The sequence below is a fragment of the Drosophila biarmipes genome, chromosome 3L (genome assembly GCF_025231255.1).
Source record: "Drosophila biarmipes strain raj3 chromosome 3L, RU_DBia_V1.1, whole genome shotgun sequence".
Taxonomy (NCBI): Eukaryota; Metazoa; Arthropoda; class Insecta; order Diptera; family Drosophilidae; genus Drosophila; species Drosophila biarmipes.
Window position 1 is genome coordinate 9778674 of NC_066613.1, and position 18988 is coordinate 9797661.

An 18988-nucleotide genomic window follows, 5' to 3' on the forward strand; every position below is an offset into this window, starting at 1 on the left:
CTAAAGAGCAAAAGATACATTTTCCGAAATGGCTCTACTTACATTTGCAAAATGAAGTATATCGCTCGATTGATTGTTGAATTGATTGATGTATGGATTGATTAAAATCGTTGAATAATATGTATAAGAATATATATTTGATGACCGTATTTAGGTGTGTATAAGGTTTAATCTTTTATTCGTTTGTTTACAAACTGATGTTATAGTTGTTTTTATATATGTTACGTTATAATTTATACAAGTTACACGCTTCACAAGATTTATTATTACGATTGGCTTTAGTAATTTTATTCCGAAAATATATGAGTATATTTGTGTAGATATTCCTTAAGATTTTGCACATGAAACACAACGCTTAAGTTGCCTTTTTGTTATAAACTTTTAAACCTGAGCAGTAATTTTCGTTCACTTTGTTTTCGTTTAAACTTGCGTTTTTAAACTTCCGTGGAGTAGTTGGGTTAATTTGTTTGTTAAACACCTCTAGAAAAATATAGTGGACTTGGTTTTTATTTGTTTCAAGTATTTATTTTGCAGGGGGAGCGTTGTGTGAGCTTTGTTAGATATTCAATTGGGCACTTTTCATTTTTTGAATATTTTTTCAACTGCTTTAAGCTCATTTGTTGGTTATTTTCACTTTGATTTTAATTTGATTACTTGTTTTTGCGGTTTTCGGCTCTTACACTTGTCTCTGCTGACTTTTGACCTTTGTGCCTGGCGAACGCTGGGCGAATTTGTTTATTAGGAACAACTTATTGAAGCACATTGCGACGAGGTGACGAATAGAAAAGGTTTCGTTGGAATTGCACAGCTGTTTAAGCGATATCTCCGATTTGCTGGCCACTTTTCTCCGCCTTTCCTATATCGTATGGCCAACAGCTGAGGGTCGAATGCGAGTGGGCGGTCGGTAGCAACAGCTGGGCGTCCGGGAAGGTCGTTTTCCAGGACGGAGTAGCAGTGGCATCAGCAGCAGATACTCTTGGAGGACTGCGGTTCAAGAACAAGGACGAAGACGAGGTCGGGTTCGGGGCGGTAAGGGGTGGTTGGGGGACGGAGGTCGGAGGTCGGAGGACAGGACCCAAGCAGCTGTTCGGCCTGCACAAGGACAAGGACGCTCACGAGGCGCTACGGATGCGATACGACAGCGATACACGGACACGGTTACGGCCACGGCCACGGCTCAATGTGGCCAGCACTTGGCGCCCTTGACAGTGGGCTCTCGCTTATATAAGGGGCCTTGGCGTGCTCCCATAATTATCGCACATTTCCCCAATTCATTCACACGCTTTATTTGATTTTTTGCTATTTTTCCTTTGGAAAATTGCTTCCGAAATTCATTCACTCTCTGCTCGGCGAGTGGGCTTCTGTTTATTTGCTACAATCGCGGCTGGTAGGAATACAGTCGCAACCGTTGCGTTGGCCGTACTTTCTCTGACTGAAACTGCAAAAGCTCAGATAGCCAGAACAGAACCAGAAAAGAGCGCAAAAGCGAGTCGCCTCTCGCGCAAAAAGCTGCACAATGAAAGTGAAAACCATGTGAGGACCGAGAGAATCTCGGGCTGCAAAGACGGGAAGAATTCGAAGCCGAGAGCCCGGAGAGAGGGCGACTGCGTACGAGGAAGCTGGGGCGCAGAATACAACAAGCAAAACATAAATAAACAAAAATAAATGCGAATGAGCCAGCCAAAAGCGAAAGATTGTTAGACTTTTGTTGGCTCCTTTTTCTCCGAGAAGGGGGCTAACAAAATCTGGACTGGGGCAGTTGCGAGGGGGAGTTTTCGGAGTTTTTTGTGGCATAAGGGTGGCTCATTACTCGGGGGTTGCTCGCCTTCCCTTTGGGGTTACACCTAACGCGCCGCCCAACTTCCGTGTCTCGGGTGCGTATGAGTGATATGCGTGCGGAGAGCTGTCCATGGGGCTGGGGGTTTCATTGGGTTCGGGCCACTACGGGTGGTGTTCTCTGGGTTAGGGCAGGGTTACGCGTTGAGGTAGGTTCGGGGTCTGCCTGCAATGGATGAATGGAGCCGGAGTGCCAGAAAGGCAGTTTTGCGCATAAAATTGGCAAAGTTTAAGGTCTACAAACTGAATTATGTTGGTAGTTTTGAAGGGCTTTTAGCTTATAGTATAAAAATAGATCATACAAAGGCTTATTAAGCCCCTATTTTATAATGTGTATCTATAAAAAAAATTAAAAACTATAAAAACAATTGTTAATATCATAACATTGCCTAATAGCCTTCTTAATCCCGTTAGGAAATTGAGTAACACGTGCATTGCGCTTACTTTCACCTGCCCATAAATAGCTAGCCAGAGCAACCATATGACATTGTCAGAAGAAATGCATATTTTTTCGCAGCGCCATGAGATGATGCATCGTGCCCCACAATTCGCAGTGGATCCGATGGCGGCCACATAGCGGAAGCTTCCGCAAACGTCAGTTGGGGAGACCTCCAAAAAATATACGTAGAAGCGCTAGGCGCAAAATAAACCGCTATTTACAAATCGAGCAAAGGCGATGACATTCGGAGTGCGAGTGTGTGCACTCGCGTGTGCATGGCAACATTCAATAGCAGACCAATCAACAAACAAAATGCAACCTCACGAGCTGCAGCCATGTGGAAATCGACAGGGGGAAATACTGAAACACTTATTTAAGTTAAGTAGCCTTTTGTCAACCAAATTGGAAATCATTTATAGATTTTTAAAAGGTTTTTAATACAAAAATCAATAAACATGTTATTTGTATACTTGCTTGGTTGCCAAATATAGCAATATCCGAATAGATAATTTTTAATCCAAGGATATTTTTTAAAGATAAAGAAAAAGTATACATTTTAACCTTTCTGTTCTAGCACAAATTTAAAGATACTTTATATAACTTAGTAAAAATATAATATAAAACATACACATGTATGTTTGATACTGAAGTTCTATAATTTTTTCCAAGTGCAAACGCACATACGGACACAAAATAAAGCGCACACCCATGCAAATGCGGCAATGTATTGACCTTAACACTGAACGACATCGCACACACTTGCGTTGCAAAATAAGAACTTGAAATAGAATAAATCGAGCGAGAGAGCAGTGCAAATAAAAAGAGAGCGCCGAGAGAAATAGACCACACGAGTGTGTGTGTTCAAGTTCACCCACACCAAGGCGAGGCTAACAGAGCGTCTACAGTTGAGCAAGCAGCGCACTGTTGTCGCGCTGTAGATACCCTGTTAGGGTTCCCCCCCTGCTTTTTGGGGTCTCGTCTCTGCATTTCTGCGGAGTTGCAGGGGGCGGTGGGTGTGGGGCGTGGGGTGTGGGTGGTGCTGGGGCTGGGCACTATTTGCAAGGGGGTGTGGCTTGCTTCTAATGAGGGTTGCAACTCCAGACGGAGTTTCGGCCAAGTGGAATGAGTCAGACAGCAGTGGACTGGGCCCGAAAAGGAGCTTATTTAGCAGGAAGGATAATAGTCCTTGGGTTCGATTTTTATTTTAACAGTCAATATACTTGAGCATCTAATTGAGGGCTTTCGCGCGAAGCCTGAGAGTGAAAGGTCAAGCGGAACTTAAGTTAGGGGTTTTATGCAAATTTTTCTTTGAAAGGATGGGCAATTTGTATTGTTTTAAATTTGAAAAATATTATGTTTTCTAAAATGTTTTACAATTTTTCTGAAACATTTAAATTTTTGAATACCAATTTTAATGTTTTTTCACTTTCTGTATTTCTCTATTCTTCTGTATTTAGCACTTGGTCATTAAAAATTAGTACTTGTACTTATTAATATAAAATATAACTATTATAAGTTTTTTTTATACAATTAGAATATAAGTTTGTTTATAAATATAAATCTATCCCATTTTTCACAAAGATTAAGTTGCTCGTGGATAATCCATTGCATTTTGTTAAATAGTTTTAAGTTTTGTTAATTTCTACACATTTGCACACATTTTATTTATTAGAGCTTTTAGTTTTTAAATTTTTTAATTTTTTAATAGAATATATCTATTTACTCACAAGGTTTTTTAAAACTTGATTTTTTTATTTACTCAACATTTTATTTAAAGCACAGATTATAAACTTGTAGCTTTGTACATGTATTATTATTAACAATTTATTTTCTTATATTTAAATTAATCCTTGATCATTATTTGTATGATTTGTCTTCTTAAATTGTCACACAAAGCTCCCACAACACTGCACTTAATCCAAGCCATCTTTACGTACAAAGAGTCCACTTAATCGCACACATCCCACAGATTCTTTTTGCATCCGCATCCAGGGGATTGCAATTTGGCCCGATCGGATTCTGGTCTTAACAAACGAAAGTTAACCGCCGATTGGTAAGACGATTGCGCAGAAGAGGAAGAGCGCGACAGAGGACGGAACGCGACGGTGCGTTCCACATGACGTATTCAAAATGACTGAGACCGAGACTCGACTGAAAATTTTCGCAAAAGTGAAAAATTCTACTTTCAATATGAAAACGAGCAGCGCTGCCGCCGTCGACGCCGACCGCGCTGCCCGGGCGGGAGTTGTGCAGCAGCAGCGCACTGTGGGTGTGGGTAAGGTAGGTCGTGGTATGGGAATGCACAGTGGGCCCAGGGAGAAACGGGAGAGAGCCTCGCAGAGAGCGCGCGAGAGCGGAAGGCAGCACAGAACCTGCAGCGAATGCAGAGAACAAAGCGGAGCAGAGAAGTCAATGTACAAAGCAGATTGGGGGTGCAATGGACGGCACATGAAACCCAGACCCTACAGTGGGTGCCCGCTACCCACGACTCGGAAATACTTTCAATATTTTTTCTTATTTGAAAGAAAGAAACTTAAAGAAAGCAGACTACACCGGACATATACATATTTTTGAATAACCAGTAAAAAAAATTCAACAAAATAAAAAAATCGACATTTTAGGAATCTGTCAAAATATAATATAAGTAAGCCTACAGCATTACATTTGAACAAAAATGTTTAGCTTAATATTTTAAAGTTTGGGTTTTAAAATAAGATCTAACCGCAAATTCTTCAGATCCTCATCTTCTTATATGGGGTTTTCTCCACAAACCTATGGAAATCTTCGAGACATTAAAGTTTTGACATTGCACTCTGCACTGTACCATGCTTTCAAAGCTTTGTACCCATGTTTCTGGTCTATTCCGCAGATATCGTGGTTCCCGGCTGGATCGACTTGCCCCTTTTGCGTGCTTCTTTTGGGGTTGCAAAGTTTTGGCATTCCGGGAGTTGTCGTAGCACAGAAATTAAAAATAATTGCAAAAAGTCGGCGAGTGGGTGGATTGCTCCGGTACTTTGGTTCGGGATCTCGGTCCTCTGTCTGTCTGGAGTTGCAACCCCTCGGGCGACGAAATGAAAGCAAACTTCAGACTCTTCGACTTGGGGTGTGGAAAACGAGTGGGACTCAAAGGAGTACGAGGTGGGAAGGCAGGAAAAGGAGTAAGAGGACAAGCGGTTTCCTAGACACTCGATGGGCTACATTTTGTTTGGTAAGGTCGGTCCAAGGCAGAGATACTTCCTCCACGAGCTTCGATTTTGGCCAACTCCGGGGGTTGCTCTCTAATGGAGTTGGCTTCCTTTGTCTTCCAACGCGTGGGGGAAGTTTTAAGGGAATAGTTCCTTGTAACCTCGATTTTCTTGCCTGCTATTTTTGTTGACGAGAAGTAAATAAGTTCTCAAGAACTGGTCATGTGTTTTTCATACAAATTTAAAAATATTCAAGGCTTCTATAGGAATCTCTGATAATCCTGTACCCATCAAATGCGCTTAAAATATATATTTATAACTTGGTTCAAAACCATAAGTTTTAAGTATAAGTTTAAATTGGCAATAAGCAATTATTTAATTCCTTTCAACCTTGTCTAAGCCCTTAGCAGACCCTCTCTTGTCGCATTTTGTATCCAAATCTTTCCCATTGAGGACCTCCAAATGCAACGAGGGCCTCGCATTGAGACACTGGCCCTGGCAGCCACACTATTCTAGTGGCCAAATATCATGGTCAATGACAGCGTCGTGAAATTTGCAACTGGCGACACGTGGCAGGGGCGACCAGACACCCCCTTTGGTCCTGTGGAGGGGAGGCCACTCTCGACCCAACCTGAACCTGAATCTGAATCTAAAACCGAAATATCTCTTCTCTCTCTGCAGAGAGCGGAGGTGCAATGGCGCATGTTTGGGAGCTGCAGCGTTGCACTTGCCACACGGCTGCACGAAGGTTAAGAGAGTTTTCAGGGGCACTACGGGACTTACAACTGCTTCACCCGGCGAGGCCCAAGGACCAAGGGCAAGGACACGCAGGCATGCGCATTTCCGCATCCGCCGTCGGGTCCTTGGCTCCGATTCGGCTTCGTACTCGGATCCTTCGTTGGAGGTGCCTCATTGCCAAGGTCCTAAGCGAGGGGGAACTAGTGTTGCCTGCCATGAAATGCAAAAATAGCTATGCTGCTTTAGATTTTCTAAAAAATAAATTATCATCTGCTATGCGAAGCTATATCCAGACCATAAATATAAAATATTCAATTAGTAAATTAAAATAATATATATTTTTTAGCTCATTGAATATTTTAGCTTTAAAGTAGGATGCACCGGCTGTCACTCAGCTTGCATTCGATGATGCAGCCGCCGAACTCCTGCAAGTGACATTGAGTGGGTGGCAGACAGTGGGCGAAAAAAGGAAAGGGAGTGCGGGGGAGGCAGCTTAAATTCAGGGCTGCTCACTGCAGTTGTTATGCATTTCCCTGGCAAATTGTTAACTAAGTTCACCCGTTGCACTGCAAGGATATTTGCCACACACGTGTCACCCACACCCACGCGAGACGGAAATTCGACATTGCCCCGATGGCCATTAAAAGGTCAGCAGATAAAAGTCCTTGCCTAGATGTGCACTAAGATGCAGAACTAGCTAATTGATTAAATTCACTGGACCATTTTAAACTTGGAAAACTTTAAGCAAATTGTATTTCCTTATTGCCCCGAAGAAAAAGATGGAATCCTTGTCTAGATTTGGATTAAAATTTGGCAATTGAATTGGTTAAGCTGCAATTTTATAATAAGCCATATCTGTAGTTTAAAATGAACTAGTGAATTGTTAGACTTGTTTTTTCGTCTGCAAAACGAATTAATAACACAAAATTGAAACTATTTGAGGAGTACTTAAAATATCGTTTAAGTTTTTGACAAAACAAACAAAGACCAATGCCTGTGTCAACTTGGGGACCTCCAGACAAGTGCTCACCACACTAACGACATTTCAATACCAGACCCAAGCCAATTATTGGGTCAATGTGCGTGCACTGAACTGATTCGGCCGGCAAGCCAAGTCAAAGCGCAAATTGGCCAAAAGTGTGCTATAAGTCAGTCGCCTCCAGGGAGTTCACTGCGACTAATTCGGGACATGCGGAGCAGGAGAGCAGGAGAGCAGGAGAGCAGGCCTTCCCGAGGGTGCGTATTCTGCTTTATTTATGGCCGAGCAGTCTCGGGTCGATGACTCAGAGGGGATATTTGGGCACCCCTCGATTAGGGCCTGCCGAATGCTTATCCTCTGGTCCTGCGTAAGGCACATCCTGTTGGCACCGCTTGGATCTAAATTTGATGGGATATGCTGCTTGGAGAAATAAAAAATTTCACCTGTTCAGCTAAAGACAATATGGTATTTTAATTAGTTCAAAAATAATTATTTAGATATAATTTAATTTTTTGTTTTGTTTTAGAATTTTGAACAATTACGATTTTTTGCAATACCCTATACATTTTTTTAATAGCTTTTAGTTTAATTAAATCATTTCTACCATCAATGTTTGGCGTGTCGGTCCTTTTACTACAACTACAGATTTTCCACGTGTTCAAGCCCTCTCATTGTTGCTCGTCCTGTTTTATTATTCCGACCTGCAGCCAGCAAAGGTGAATCATGGTTCCATAAACTCGCACTTTCGGGCTGCCAACCCTCGAGCACCGGATGAGTAAGCCAGGGAATTTGCGGCCAATGTTGTTGAACCTCCTAGGGGCCTGTGTCCATTGCACCTGACACGCACTCCTGGATAGAAAGGAACACATTCAAACGGGTGGGTATTGCGCCAAAGTTCAGGCGCAAGTTCAAAGTTCGTGTCGGATTTGGGTAAGCCAGGTAAGCAGGTAAGCCATGCCACTGTTCTCGTATTTATCGGTCGTATGTATATTTTTTTATTGTTCTTTTTTTGTTTTCAAAAGAAAGCCCTAACACTTAAAGATTATTTTTAAAGTTGGCAGAGCTAACTGGGAAAGGCTAAAAAAGTATTGCTTATAAGAAAGTTAACAACTTTACCACTTTTGGAAAACTTTAAACAAGTAAATAAATACATTTTGTTTTACAAAAATCACTTTCTATAAAAAATGAATATTGCTTAAAATTATTTTACATTTAATACATATTTAAACCTTAAAACTTTTAAACATTTTGAAAGGAACTGGATGGTTGAAGTGAAACAAAATAAAATCATACATTTTCCAATCATCAGAACTTGTACAGATACAGCGTATGGATCACTTCAGGATACGCTGTCCGCTGTAGCTGGAAAACATAAATGAAAGAACAAAAACTGTATGTAGGGTAATATAGTAAATTCCACTCACAAATCGTCGGAACCATCTCAGCTTATCCCGGCAGTACAGTATCAGCTCAAAGGGTTCCTTTCGCGCCGCTGCATTAACCCTAAGAATGTCCACTAAGGAGGTAACGAATGCCTGGTAGATCCGAATACCACCCAAGGGAGTGGAGAATAGTTGCAGCTTCTGACAGGTTCGTATCACTTGGAGGAAACTGGGCCCGTCGAAAGGTGCCGGCTCACAACTCTCGTCTATTTCCTCCAGATTCTTGCCATTCTTCAAAATAAAGCTGCACACGTATCCCCTTATTCTGCACTTGCAAAACTTTATGTACAGGGTTCTCAGCTTTGGACAGTCGGGTAATGCTGTGGAGATTTCGCAGTTGTGCATTTTGAAATCATCCAGGTTTGGCCATATCATGGGATGAAACCCATCCGGTGGAGATATGCAAATGTTGCTCACTGCCAGGCACCGGAGATTTGTCATCTGGCCGCAAATCTGGAGGAGATTAACCGCTCTGCATCGGTATCCCCTTCCTTGATAGTCGAGCCTCAGCTCCTCAAGAGCTACTAATTTGTGCAGCTGGTTTACTGAAATATTAAATAAATAAAAAAACAAAAGGATTGGTTCTAAGCTCGATCAAGTACGCTAAATCCATTTATTTAAATTTTGGGTGATAATAAAGAGTTGTATTCCCAAAAGAACTACACTCCCCTTTATTTTTAGGAGCCAATTCTAGGAGCCAAAACAAAAAGTAGAGTAAATATTTGCAATAGCATAATCTGATAATCTTTTTTCAATATTCACGGAGAAGATTATTACCGTTTATCATCGCCTGAACTGGAATACCAACAACCGCTTATCACATTACACTTTAAGCTATTTTCTTTTAACCCATTAATGACTAGCGGTGAAAACACAACAAGTATCAAATTATTTTAAGTAATTATTAAATTTAAGCTATTTTATTAGTTATTTTACAAAAGAACTGACTTTAACGAAATTTCTTTAAATTAAGATCAGTATATCTTCAAATAAAACATCTCTTTATTATTATTGCTCACCTCCCCTGTCGATGTATCCTTCGTACAACAATTTTCTCAAGTTCTTCAGTTCTGCCACGGCATTGAGGATCCTCGGCGACTGGCAACTGTCGTTGAGTTTTAGCTCCACCGAAATTAAGGATTCCGCCATGTTCAGCAGGAAGGAGTGGACGCTGTTACTGTTCCTCAGTGTAACACTGATGTTCACCGATTCCAGGTTGGGACAGTACTTGGCTATCGATTTGGCCAGCAGATCGCTCCAAGTGTCCGACCCACAGGTGAACTCCACAATTGAGGGACCGCATTCCGCCAAGAGAACACGATACAGCCGAACCGGAAAATGTATTTTTGGGGAGAATCTCCTGTAATCACTGCCGCTGTGGTAGGAAAACGCCTGCCCCAGATGTTCATGGACCTGCGCCAGTCGGAGTTTGTCTCTCAGATTTCGTAGGTTCTTAAATATAAGATCGAGGACTTCGAGTGGCAAATCGGTCAAAGTCCGTTGATTTCTCATCGCGGGTACCCATACCCTCGAGAGCTGAGGGCAAACTAAGAAGTGATGCCAAAATTGCCCTATTTTGACCGACGAAAGAGACGGACCGAAGAAAAGAGACGTTGGAATTGAGAGCGGCAACGCATTTGATACCGCTTACTTGTGACGTTTAGGGGTATATTTGTTATAAACTATGAAGGGTTTCCCCTTCTATAATTAATTGATTAAAACAACTCTTTTGTATTGTAAATTATAGTGTTTTTATTTTAATAAAAGCTTGGACAGCATCATCTTCAAATTGCCTAGTGGAAGAATCCATACGTCGTTCCCGGATGTACCAAATACTCCTCATTAAAGATAATAACAAAACAAATAAATTTATATTTAAATTTAAATTTATTTTCTAAAAAACTCTGGAAGAAAATCAATGTAAATACTATTTAAAAAATAAATAAGTACTTAAATTAGAAGGATTTATTTTTAATCAGTATCAGCCTCATACAAATCGATCAATTCCGCATTGGGGGTCCGAAGAAGCTGAGAATAAACATGAAGTTAGACTTTGAATCAACTTACTTTTTCACACTCACTAATCTTCGGAACCACTTCCACTTAATACGCCTACTTATGACCAGTTTTAAAGGGTCCTCGCGCGTAACTCCATTGCTCTCGAGAATTTCCACTATGGTAGACACATAGGCCGAATAGAGTTTTATGTAGTCCATGGGAGTGTAGAAGTATCGGAGTTTGGGACATCCCCGAAGCAGCTCAAGAAAGCCATCGGCACTGAATGGAGGTTCACAACTCTCATACAAAGTTTTAAGATTTGCTCCATTTTTGAGAACATATCTCAAAATATAGCCCTCCTTCCGACAAGTGAGGCTTTCCATATCCAAGTACGTGAGCTTTGGGCAGTCGGGCAATTCGATGGATAACTCGCAGCGAATCAGTGACAGAGATTCCAAGGCGAGCCACATCCCTGAGTAAGTCTCTTCGGATGAAACTATTTTTACATTGAACGCAGATAAGTCTCGGAGTTTCTTTAGGGGAGCACAAATCCTTGGTAAGTTGACGGAAGTTCTTCTTAGATAATATTGGTTTTCAATCGCCAGCTTCTCCAGGGCGACCAAGTTCTGTATATGGTAAACTAAAAAAAAAGGTTTAAGAAAATTAAAGCCAGCATACCTATTATTGAGAAACAAAATAATCATAAGATACTTAGCAATAATTGAAGAATCTAGAAATTTCAGCGATTGAAATATTTTCCGCTTTACAAGACTCACCATTTTCGTCAACATATCCTTTAAATGATAATTTTTGTAATTGGGTAATTTCGCTGACCGTTTTTAAGATTTCTAGAGGAAAACTTTCCTGTTGGTCCAATGCAACTGATACTAAAGAGCTTTTCATCTTCATTAGACACAAATTGATACCGACTCAAGATTGGGACAGTGCTCCACAACAGCCTGCGCTATGAGATCGTTCCAGTGCAGTCCTCTGAGGGGTCCACTGTGGAATAACTCCTCAACTTCTGAGCCACATTCTTGAATGACAAACACCCACGAATCGGGGCTTAGTTGGGCATTTGGCGCCAGTTTCCTGAACTCATTGCGGCAGTGAAAGGCAAAAGCTTTTCCGAGCTTTTCGCAAGCCTGAGCCAGGCTCACTTTGTATTTCAAGTAACAAAGATGTTCGAATATCAGATCGAGGACTTCGAGCGGCAAATCGGCTATCGTCCGTGCGTTTCCCATCGCAAGCTTTTCGCTCAGGAGCGATTTGCAAACTGAAAACTGCGACGAAAATCTTGCCAAGAGAGAAATGCATTCGCAAGCTCTAAGAGAGATAGCGAAAAAGCTGATGACGGCTCTCTTCTCGGAAATCATTGACCCTCCCTACGTAATACTGTTTATGGCGTATTTCATCATATCCCAAGAAGTTGTCATAATATTACACTTATTTACATATATTACAGATTTTAAAATGTTTAATTTATTAATTACACTGGTATCTCAAACTCTTAACTAAGTAGTGTCTTCTGGACTTCACATTTTAGTTGATGGTTAAAAAATATGTTTTCTTTGTGAAGCATTGAAATTTTAATCTGTATTTCATTAGGCGCTGAGTATGGCAATTTAATTTATTTGACGGATATAAAAGGTTATTAAATGTGAGACAAGCACTTCAGAAGCTTATGCTTTTGAGAATTGTGACAAAGCGAAAGCGAAGTGAGAGTTCTTAAGTTTTTAAAGTTTACCTCTCACGTACGACTCACATATCATTTTATTAAAATGTATGCCTTAGTCCACATACAATACAATAAATTAAATACATAATATTAACAATTGCAAACAATTGTTTTTCTTTATTTTTGTATATCTTACAAAATGTATTTTCGTTTAGTCAGTGCCCTCGTAAAGATCGATCAACTCAGCGTTGGGAGTCCGAAGAAGCTGAAAGTAGCCGTTGGGCATTATTTTAAACCAACTTGGTTTGGCGCACTCACTAATCTCTTGAACCATTTCCACTTAATACGCCTACAAATTACCAGTTCCAGCGGGTCCTCCCGCGTTACTCCACTTGTCTTCAGAATTTCTATAATCCTAGACACATAGGCCGAATAGAGTTTGATAAATTCCATCGGAGTATAAAGGTATCGTAGTTTTGGGCAGTTCCGAAGCAGTTCAAGAAAACCCTCTGCGTCAATTGGCGGCTCGCATTTCTCATGCAATGTTTTGAGATTTCTTCCATTCTTGAGAATGAATTTCAAACTGTAACCTTCGATGTGACATCTTGGATAATGGATAACCAAACTTTGTAGTTCGGGACAGTCTGGCAGTGCCTCGGAAAACTCGCATAAATTTAGTGTCAGGGATTTTAAGCCAATCCACATATTTGAATGTGGCTCTTGAAACGACATTATTTTTATTTTAGTCAAGCTTAAGTCACGCAAATTCCTTAGTGGAGCACAAATCCGTAGTAAGTTCACAGGAGGCTTGTCCCAATGACTAATGTGCTCGATGCTCAACTTCTCCAGGGCGTTACACTTTTCTACGTGGTGCACTAAAAAAGACCCTCTAAGAAGTTAATTCAAACCAGGAAGAATGATCAGTACAAGTAGATCCCCGGAGTGCGCAATGGTCGATTTAGGGGCATAAAGTTCAATTGAAAACATTTCTAAAACTTTAAAACATAGCTTATAATGATAATTAAATTATTAACTATAGATACGACTTGTAAAAGTAATTAACCAAAAGACTCACCGTTTTCGTCCACATATCCCTTAAAGGACAATGTCTGTAACTGGGGCATTTCGCCAACCACTGCCAGGACGGTGGCTTGAAAGTGATCTTGTTGGTCTAATTTCACCGACTTGAGTCTGTTTTTAACCTTTTTTAAAAAGGCCGGAACACCGACCTGGCCAGACCTAAACAGACGAACGGATACCGATCTCAGATTGGGACAGTGTCTCACAACCGCCTCGGCGATTGGCTCGTTCCAGGAGAAACCCGACTCGCCGTAGACGTACTCCTCAACTGAGGGGCCGCATTCCCTTATGAGAATCGCCCACAGTTCGGCTGTTAACTGAGCTCCGGGCGACAGCCTCCTGAACTCATTGCGACAGTGAAAGGCAAAAGCTTTTCCGAGCTTTTCGTGAGCCTGAGATAGGTGCACTTTGTATTTCAAGTAAGTGAGATTCTTGAATACCAGATCGAGGATTTCGAAAGGCAAATCGGTGATAGTCCGTGCATTTTCCATCACAAGCTTTTGCCTCGAGAGCGAAATGCGTACTGAGAACTATGTCAAGCCCATTGTGCCGAGAGCCCATGCAATTGGCCCCTCTGAGAGAGACTAAGCGCGAAAACTTTTCATTTCTCTTCGCTGCAATTTATAAGTTAAATAATAAAAAATATTTGTTTTACTTTCCTTACATGTTATTTTGATTCCTCAAATTTATTTACGTATCTGCCTTAATTGTTAGCATAAAGTGTATTTTAGAATATTATTTTATCATACTTTGATATGGTTGTTGTATCTTTGTTGAGTATGCCAGCTTATCAAAAAGATTTAACATACATCTGAAAACCTTTTAAATGTAGCCGCTTTTCTTTGCTGTACTATTCCACGGAGAGATTATTGAAAACTGAATCAAAAAGCTTTCTTCTCTACCAAATTCAAGACATTGTAACGAAGAAACTGTTTACATACAAAGAAGTGATTGCATCATATTTGTTTACTGTTTAATAAAAATTTAGAAATTTAAAGACAATTATAAATGATTAAAATACAAACGACAGGTCGTAAACATTTTTAGCTATTTCCGGGCATTAATAGAAGTAATACCTTATTGCAGAGTTATTATAATAATCAAAATTTCAAACTGTCAGAGTTGAATAAGATTGGGCTGACTAATTATTAATTTTCCTAATTAACAATGTTAATTAATTTATTAGTTAGTCCTTATATATATGACACAATATGTGCAGATGTTTTAGGTATTCAGATAAAAGAAATCACATTCAGTACTGTTGCACATACTATTCGGCGTCCCCACTCCCAGCCGCATTTAAAGCCAAGTCCAACTGCGGTTTGCACCCGAAGTTGACTGCGTTTAATGACCACTTAGTTGGCCAACAAAACATCAAGCAAGCTCTGCAATATGATATAGATTACAGTAATTATGCCGCCGTAATGCACCAACCCCTTGTGACAGCCCCAACCCCCTACTTTCCACTTTCGTGCTCTCAAACCAAACAGTGTCTGGGCCCAGACAGTTGGCCTCCTTCTCCACCCAAAACTTTCGCTAATTTGTAATGTTGCAGCAGTAAACAAAAAGTTGCAGTAGCTTGGGGAGCAGTTAAGGGTTGAGGTACACAGAAAAATAAATATGATTTCTGTTAGAAATTTTCGACCCCAAGGGGTTAAACCCAATGTGACACTATCTACAAATCGTAAAAAGTGTGGTGAATACATTTTTGAGGTTAAACTTGACTTGTCTGTCAAGTATTGGTTAAAAGGGCAATGGGTATTTGTTAGTCGAGGTACGTACTTTTTTTTTATATTGTTTTTCATGAACTATAGTACGTATGATAATCCATATAACTTTTCAAATACGTAAAAAAATTAAAAAATTGAAGTTGTAATATCTGAAAAGCCTAATAACATGGTATTAATATAATGCTAACGCTTTGAAATAACTTTTCTCCGTGTGTAGTGGCATGGCTGACACTTTTGATGCCAGTTGCGTGATAAGAGGCGACCAGATGAGCCGGTGACGCAATGCAGTGCAGCATGGAGGTCAATAAACCAAGCTTAATGTTGCGGGAACGTCGCAAAATTTCACGAAAAAAGGGTTGTAACCATCTACAGGGGATAGCACATGGCTGCTTAGTAATCGGGGTGAATTTTATACAAATGCAAAATATTTTCAATTTAAACATGCTTGCTAATTTATTGGCATACATTAAAAGGTACTTGTGCTAAAAGATTGCCACCTATTCAGAAAGTAAATAAATAATAAATACAATTTCAAATTAAATTTGATTAAAGTTGAAATATAATAATATATAGTTTATTTGTTAAGCCGAAAATCTCTTAGAAACTCTTTGGGGGACAATGTTTGATTACTTTCCAAAGGAGCATGAGAGCTTTGTTGTTACAAGTTCATTATCCCAGTTCATTATTATTTGCCCAGTTTGGCAAGGGCAAGTCTTTCCGTCTGGTTTCGGGACAGTTTAACATTTGAGGGCACAAGGAACCGAACCACCCAACGCTATTTCAGAGCACTTGCAACGACCAAAAAGGGGTTGTAACATGCATATTGCAACTGGCAACTGTGACTCACCTCACCTAGTTTTCACTGTGGAAATGGAGTGGAAGTGCGGGAAGTTGTTGCACAATAGGCTGGCTGAAGTGTCTTTTGCCACTTGGAACTTTCTCCATTTCTCCGGTATTAGCGCACACTCTCTCGCTCCAGAACTTTCCCTGTGACGAAGGCGGGCTGAAGAAAACCCGCCCAGCCGGTTCTTGGGTAATCTGTCTAAGCAAATATTGCGCTCCCAGGTGAATGCAACTAGTTTTTCCAGCACTGGGGGAACACTCGCAATGGCAATGACCCAACAGACTTAGCCTTGAATCTGATGGAAGTGGAAAACCAGTTGGTGGCCAAGAAGGTTTTCCAGCTATGAACTGAAGGAAAATGCAGCAGTTCAATTTTTCTACGACCGAAATTGAATTATGATATCCCTTGGCAAAATGTCCACCTGGTACACAGTGTGGAATATTATATTTAGAATTATTTGTATCTACTTGGGAAATAAATAAATTATGTACTTTCCATATTGAACCCGGGGAGTCTAAAGGATATTACTATCTATAAATCCTTCATGGCGTCACTCTTCTCTCCAATATATACGTAACTTTACTAAGTTCTTCTACATATTTCGATGACTATAACCATGCCCTTGGTCAAGTCCAAAGCGATTGAGGCCAGACGAGCTCCGAGATCTCTATTAAGCTATGCAATTTCTGGTTAACATCTTTATGGGGCCCTTGTCTCGGCGCAGAGACGCCAATGAGCTGTCGGCACCGACCCACCACCCACCGACCCAAGCTCCGGCGCATTGATAAGACAACTTTTACTTTGGTGAGCAGTGAGCAGCAGAATTTTCTAGTTTTCACTTGTCACACAGACGAGGTGGGAGTCTGGTTGTGGGTCCTTTATTTTATTATTTTCTCCTTTTTTCTGGGTGCGGCACTTTCTAATACCCCGGCATTGGCGGAACAAGCAGTTCAAATGAGTCAACGGGCGAGAAGGCGGAGCCGAGTGCAGCAGGAGCCGAGGGGCGAGACTCCTGGGAAAGCCTGGTGGTGTGGGTAGGTCAACCACCAGACGTTGAACCCAGCACTCACACACACTGGCGCACGCCAACTTCCGTTGAGAGCCAGGAGAGAATCGCAAAGAGAGGGCGCTGGGATGGGGGATCCCGGAGACTGGGGGAAACTCACGCGAAAAGCGGGCAGCACGTGAATGGAGCAACTTGCCCAGCAGAAGAAGACGGGGAGAGTAAGCAGGGCAATGTCTGCCTCGGGGCGAAGGAGAGCGCACCAACGACAGCTTTAGAGACCGACTTTCCAAACACCCTAAGAAAAGCGCTCTTCAATGAGCTTTAATATGAAAATACTTATATTTGCTGTAAGTTAAAAAAGTATACTATTGTTTTTGGTTTAAAATGGCTCTGCACCTGAAAAGAATTAAAAAGTACTAATGTTCTTTTGTATGTATCCATCTTTAACTTGCTTATAAATATTACAACCATAAGAGATTATTTATTTTTATTAAATATAGTTTACATTACGTAATTTTCTATTCTATTATTAAAAAATTTAATATAAATATATCCAATACCTGGATTCCCGCTTCCACAATAGCCCCATTTGACCGATTCTGTCAAAAGTCATATATTTCGAACGTATTTAGATAACGCACTTGAAAAGGATATCTGCACTTTCAAATTCAAAATCCTAATGTACTCATTATACTTGCATTTATTGGTTGGTTTAATCGCAAATTAATAATAAAAATACCTAGCAAACAATTTTTGTAACCTTTTCTGGGATACTTTTCATAAATACTTATGGAAATAACACAAAAGATATAATTACAAAAAGATATCATAACATGGTAAAACATCGCAGATCAGTCCTGGCATACATATGAGTAGTTCCAGTAACTTTAGTTCCAAGTTTCCTTAATAAACACGCATATTTTCGGCAAACACACACAATGCACCACTAAATTGAGAAATCAGTATAATGAAAATAATTAATCATTATGCAATAAAATTATGCAATAAACTATGTCTACCTAGTTGAAATACCTAAAAATATAAATGTGATATTTTGAAAACTTTTTCAAAGACTACCCTGTGAAAATATAGATTTCATTTTTAAGAATTAGTATTGCTGGCCTGAAAAACATATTTTGATACCAGTTGCGTTATGTATTTATTATAAAATTTTTTCAAAGCCCCAATTAACATTTACTTTGCTTAAATGCATACATACATACGTGTAATAAAAAAAAGCAATACAAAGTACAAACTCACATGTTGGAAATATTGCGTATATATTAAGTATTGGGAAGAAATAGGATACAACTTTCCCGAACTTAAACAGCATCTTTGAACCCTAAATTAAAATCAAAATGGTATTACTCTATATTTCAAATGTATATTTTGTTGTTTTACCTTAACTATTGCCATCAACATGGCAATCCCCGCAAAAATATACGTCATGGAGAAAATTAGATGAATAATAACAAACCAAATTTGGTTAAAAAAATGCCTCTTTTTCTCGAATCTGTAAAATATGGCATACGTTGCATGAATTATGTCCATGCCACCAATAACTATACACCAAATTGCATAGAACTTCACGTAACAATAAGCTGGAATCTTGCGGTACGACTTACACATAGCCAAAATGTATACAAATTTCGTTTTAAAGGTTTTCTTTACACTGGAAGGTGATTGAACAACTCAGTATACTATGATGTTCACATATTCTACGCATTCTCAAAACACACAATAAAAACAAATGCAGTAACAGTAACCAATGGCATGATAACAGACTTTACAGATTGTTCCCGGTTTGGCAATTTTCAAAAATATTCAATATTTTTATTAGGTATGTAAGTTGTTCGAATGTTGCTCTAGATTTTAATGCATACACTTTTTATATAAAAAATTCAAAATTCTGCTCAAATTAATTTCTTTAGACCTATAACCCTTATCCCTTATTTTCGCAAAATACTCTTAAAAGAAGATTCACTTATTTGAATAGTCTAGGAACGATTTTTTTATTTTATGTATATAAATTG

General features: G+C 39.9%; 4 protein-coding genes and 1 long non-coding RNA gene across 7 annotated transcripts in view; all 5 read right to left on the bottom strand.

The window, feature by feature from the left end:
* The window catches only part of LOC108028246 (ecdysone-induced protein 75B, isoforms C/D), a 103106-nt gene extending 98718 nt beyond the window's left edge, over positions 1–4388 (bottom strand). Inside the window, exons 1-2 of the mRNA XM_017099925.3 lie at positions 4213–4388; positions 43–480 (exon numbers count right to left, since the gene is read on the bottom strand). The gene's annotated coding sequence lies outside the window, so the exon portion shown is untranslated. The remainder of the gene's footprint in view (positions 1–42; positions 481–4212) is intronic.
* A 3909-nt stretch (positions 4389–8297) lies between these two features.
* Positions 8298–10174, bottom strand: LOC108028121 (uncharacterized). 2 transcript variants are annotated; one of them, XM_017099770.3, is made up of 3 exons: positions 9639–10174; positions 8602–9164; positions 8298–8533 (listed from the first exon to the last, which is right to left on the bottom strand). In XM_017099770.3, the coding sequence occupies exons 1-3, from the start codon at positions 10129–10131 to the stop codon at positions 8483–8485; spliced, it is 1107 nt and encodes a 368-aa protein (XP_016955259.1). In that variant the 5' UTR covers positions 10132–10174; the 3' UTR covers positions 8298–8482. The 2 variants fall into 2 exon arrangements, with proteins under 2 accessions (XP_016955259.1, XP_016955258.1); XM_017099769.3 differs by having other exon boundaries at positions 8298–8539.
* Positions 10175–10527: 353 nt separating this feature from the next.
* On the bottom strand, positions 10528–12331 carry LOC108027975 (uncharacterized). The gene is given in 4 exon segments (XM_044094874.2): positions 10528–10647; positions 10701–11257; positions 11394–11531; positions 11534–12331. Coding segments are annotated over 4 exon segments (1212 nt in total). The 5' UTR covers positions 11994–12331; the 3' UTR covers positions 10528–10590.
* Positions 12332–12453: 122 nt separating this feature from the next.
* Positions 12454–13882, bottom strand: LOC108028124 (uncharacterized). The gene is made up of 3 exons (XM_017099774.3): positions 13371–13882; positions 12614–13170; positions 12454–12560 (listed from the first exon to the last, which is right to left on the bottom strand). The coding sequence occupies exons 1-3, from the start codon at positions 13864–13866 to the stop codon at positions 12507–12509; spliced, it is 1107 nt and encodes a 368-aa protein (XP_016955263.1). The 5' UTR covers positions 13867–13882; the 3' UTR covers positions 12454–12506.
* A 3860-nt stretch (positions 13883–17742) lies between these two features.
* On the bottom strand, positions 17743–18659 carry LOC122819047 (uncharacterized). 2 transcript variants are annotated; one of them, XR_007763614.1, is made up of 4 exons: positions 18581–18659; positions 18357–18468; positions 18216–18297; positions 17743–17901 (listed from the first exon to the last, which is right to left on the bottom strand). It is a non-coding gene; the product is annotated as an uncharacterized LOC122819047 (long non-coding RNA). The 2 variants fall into 2 exon arrangements; XR_006368493.2 differs by having other exon boundaries at positions 18357–18638.
* Between the last annotated feature and the right edge of the window lie 329 nt (positions 18660–18988).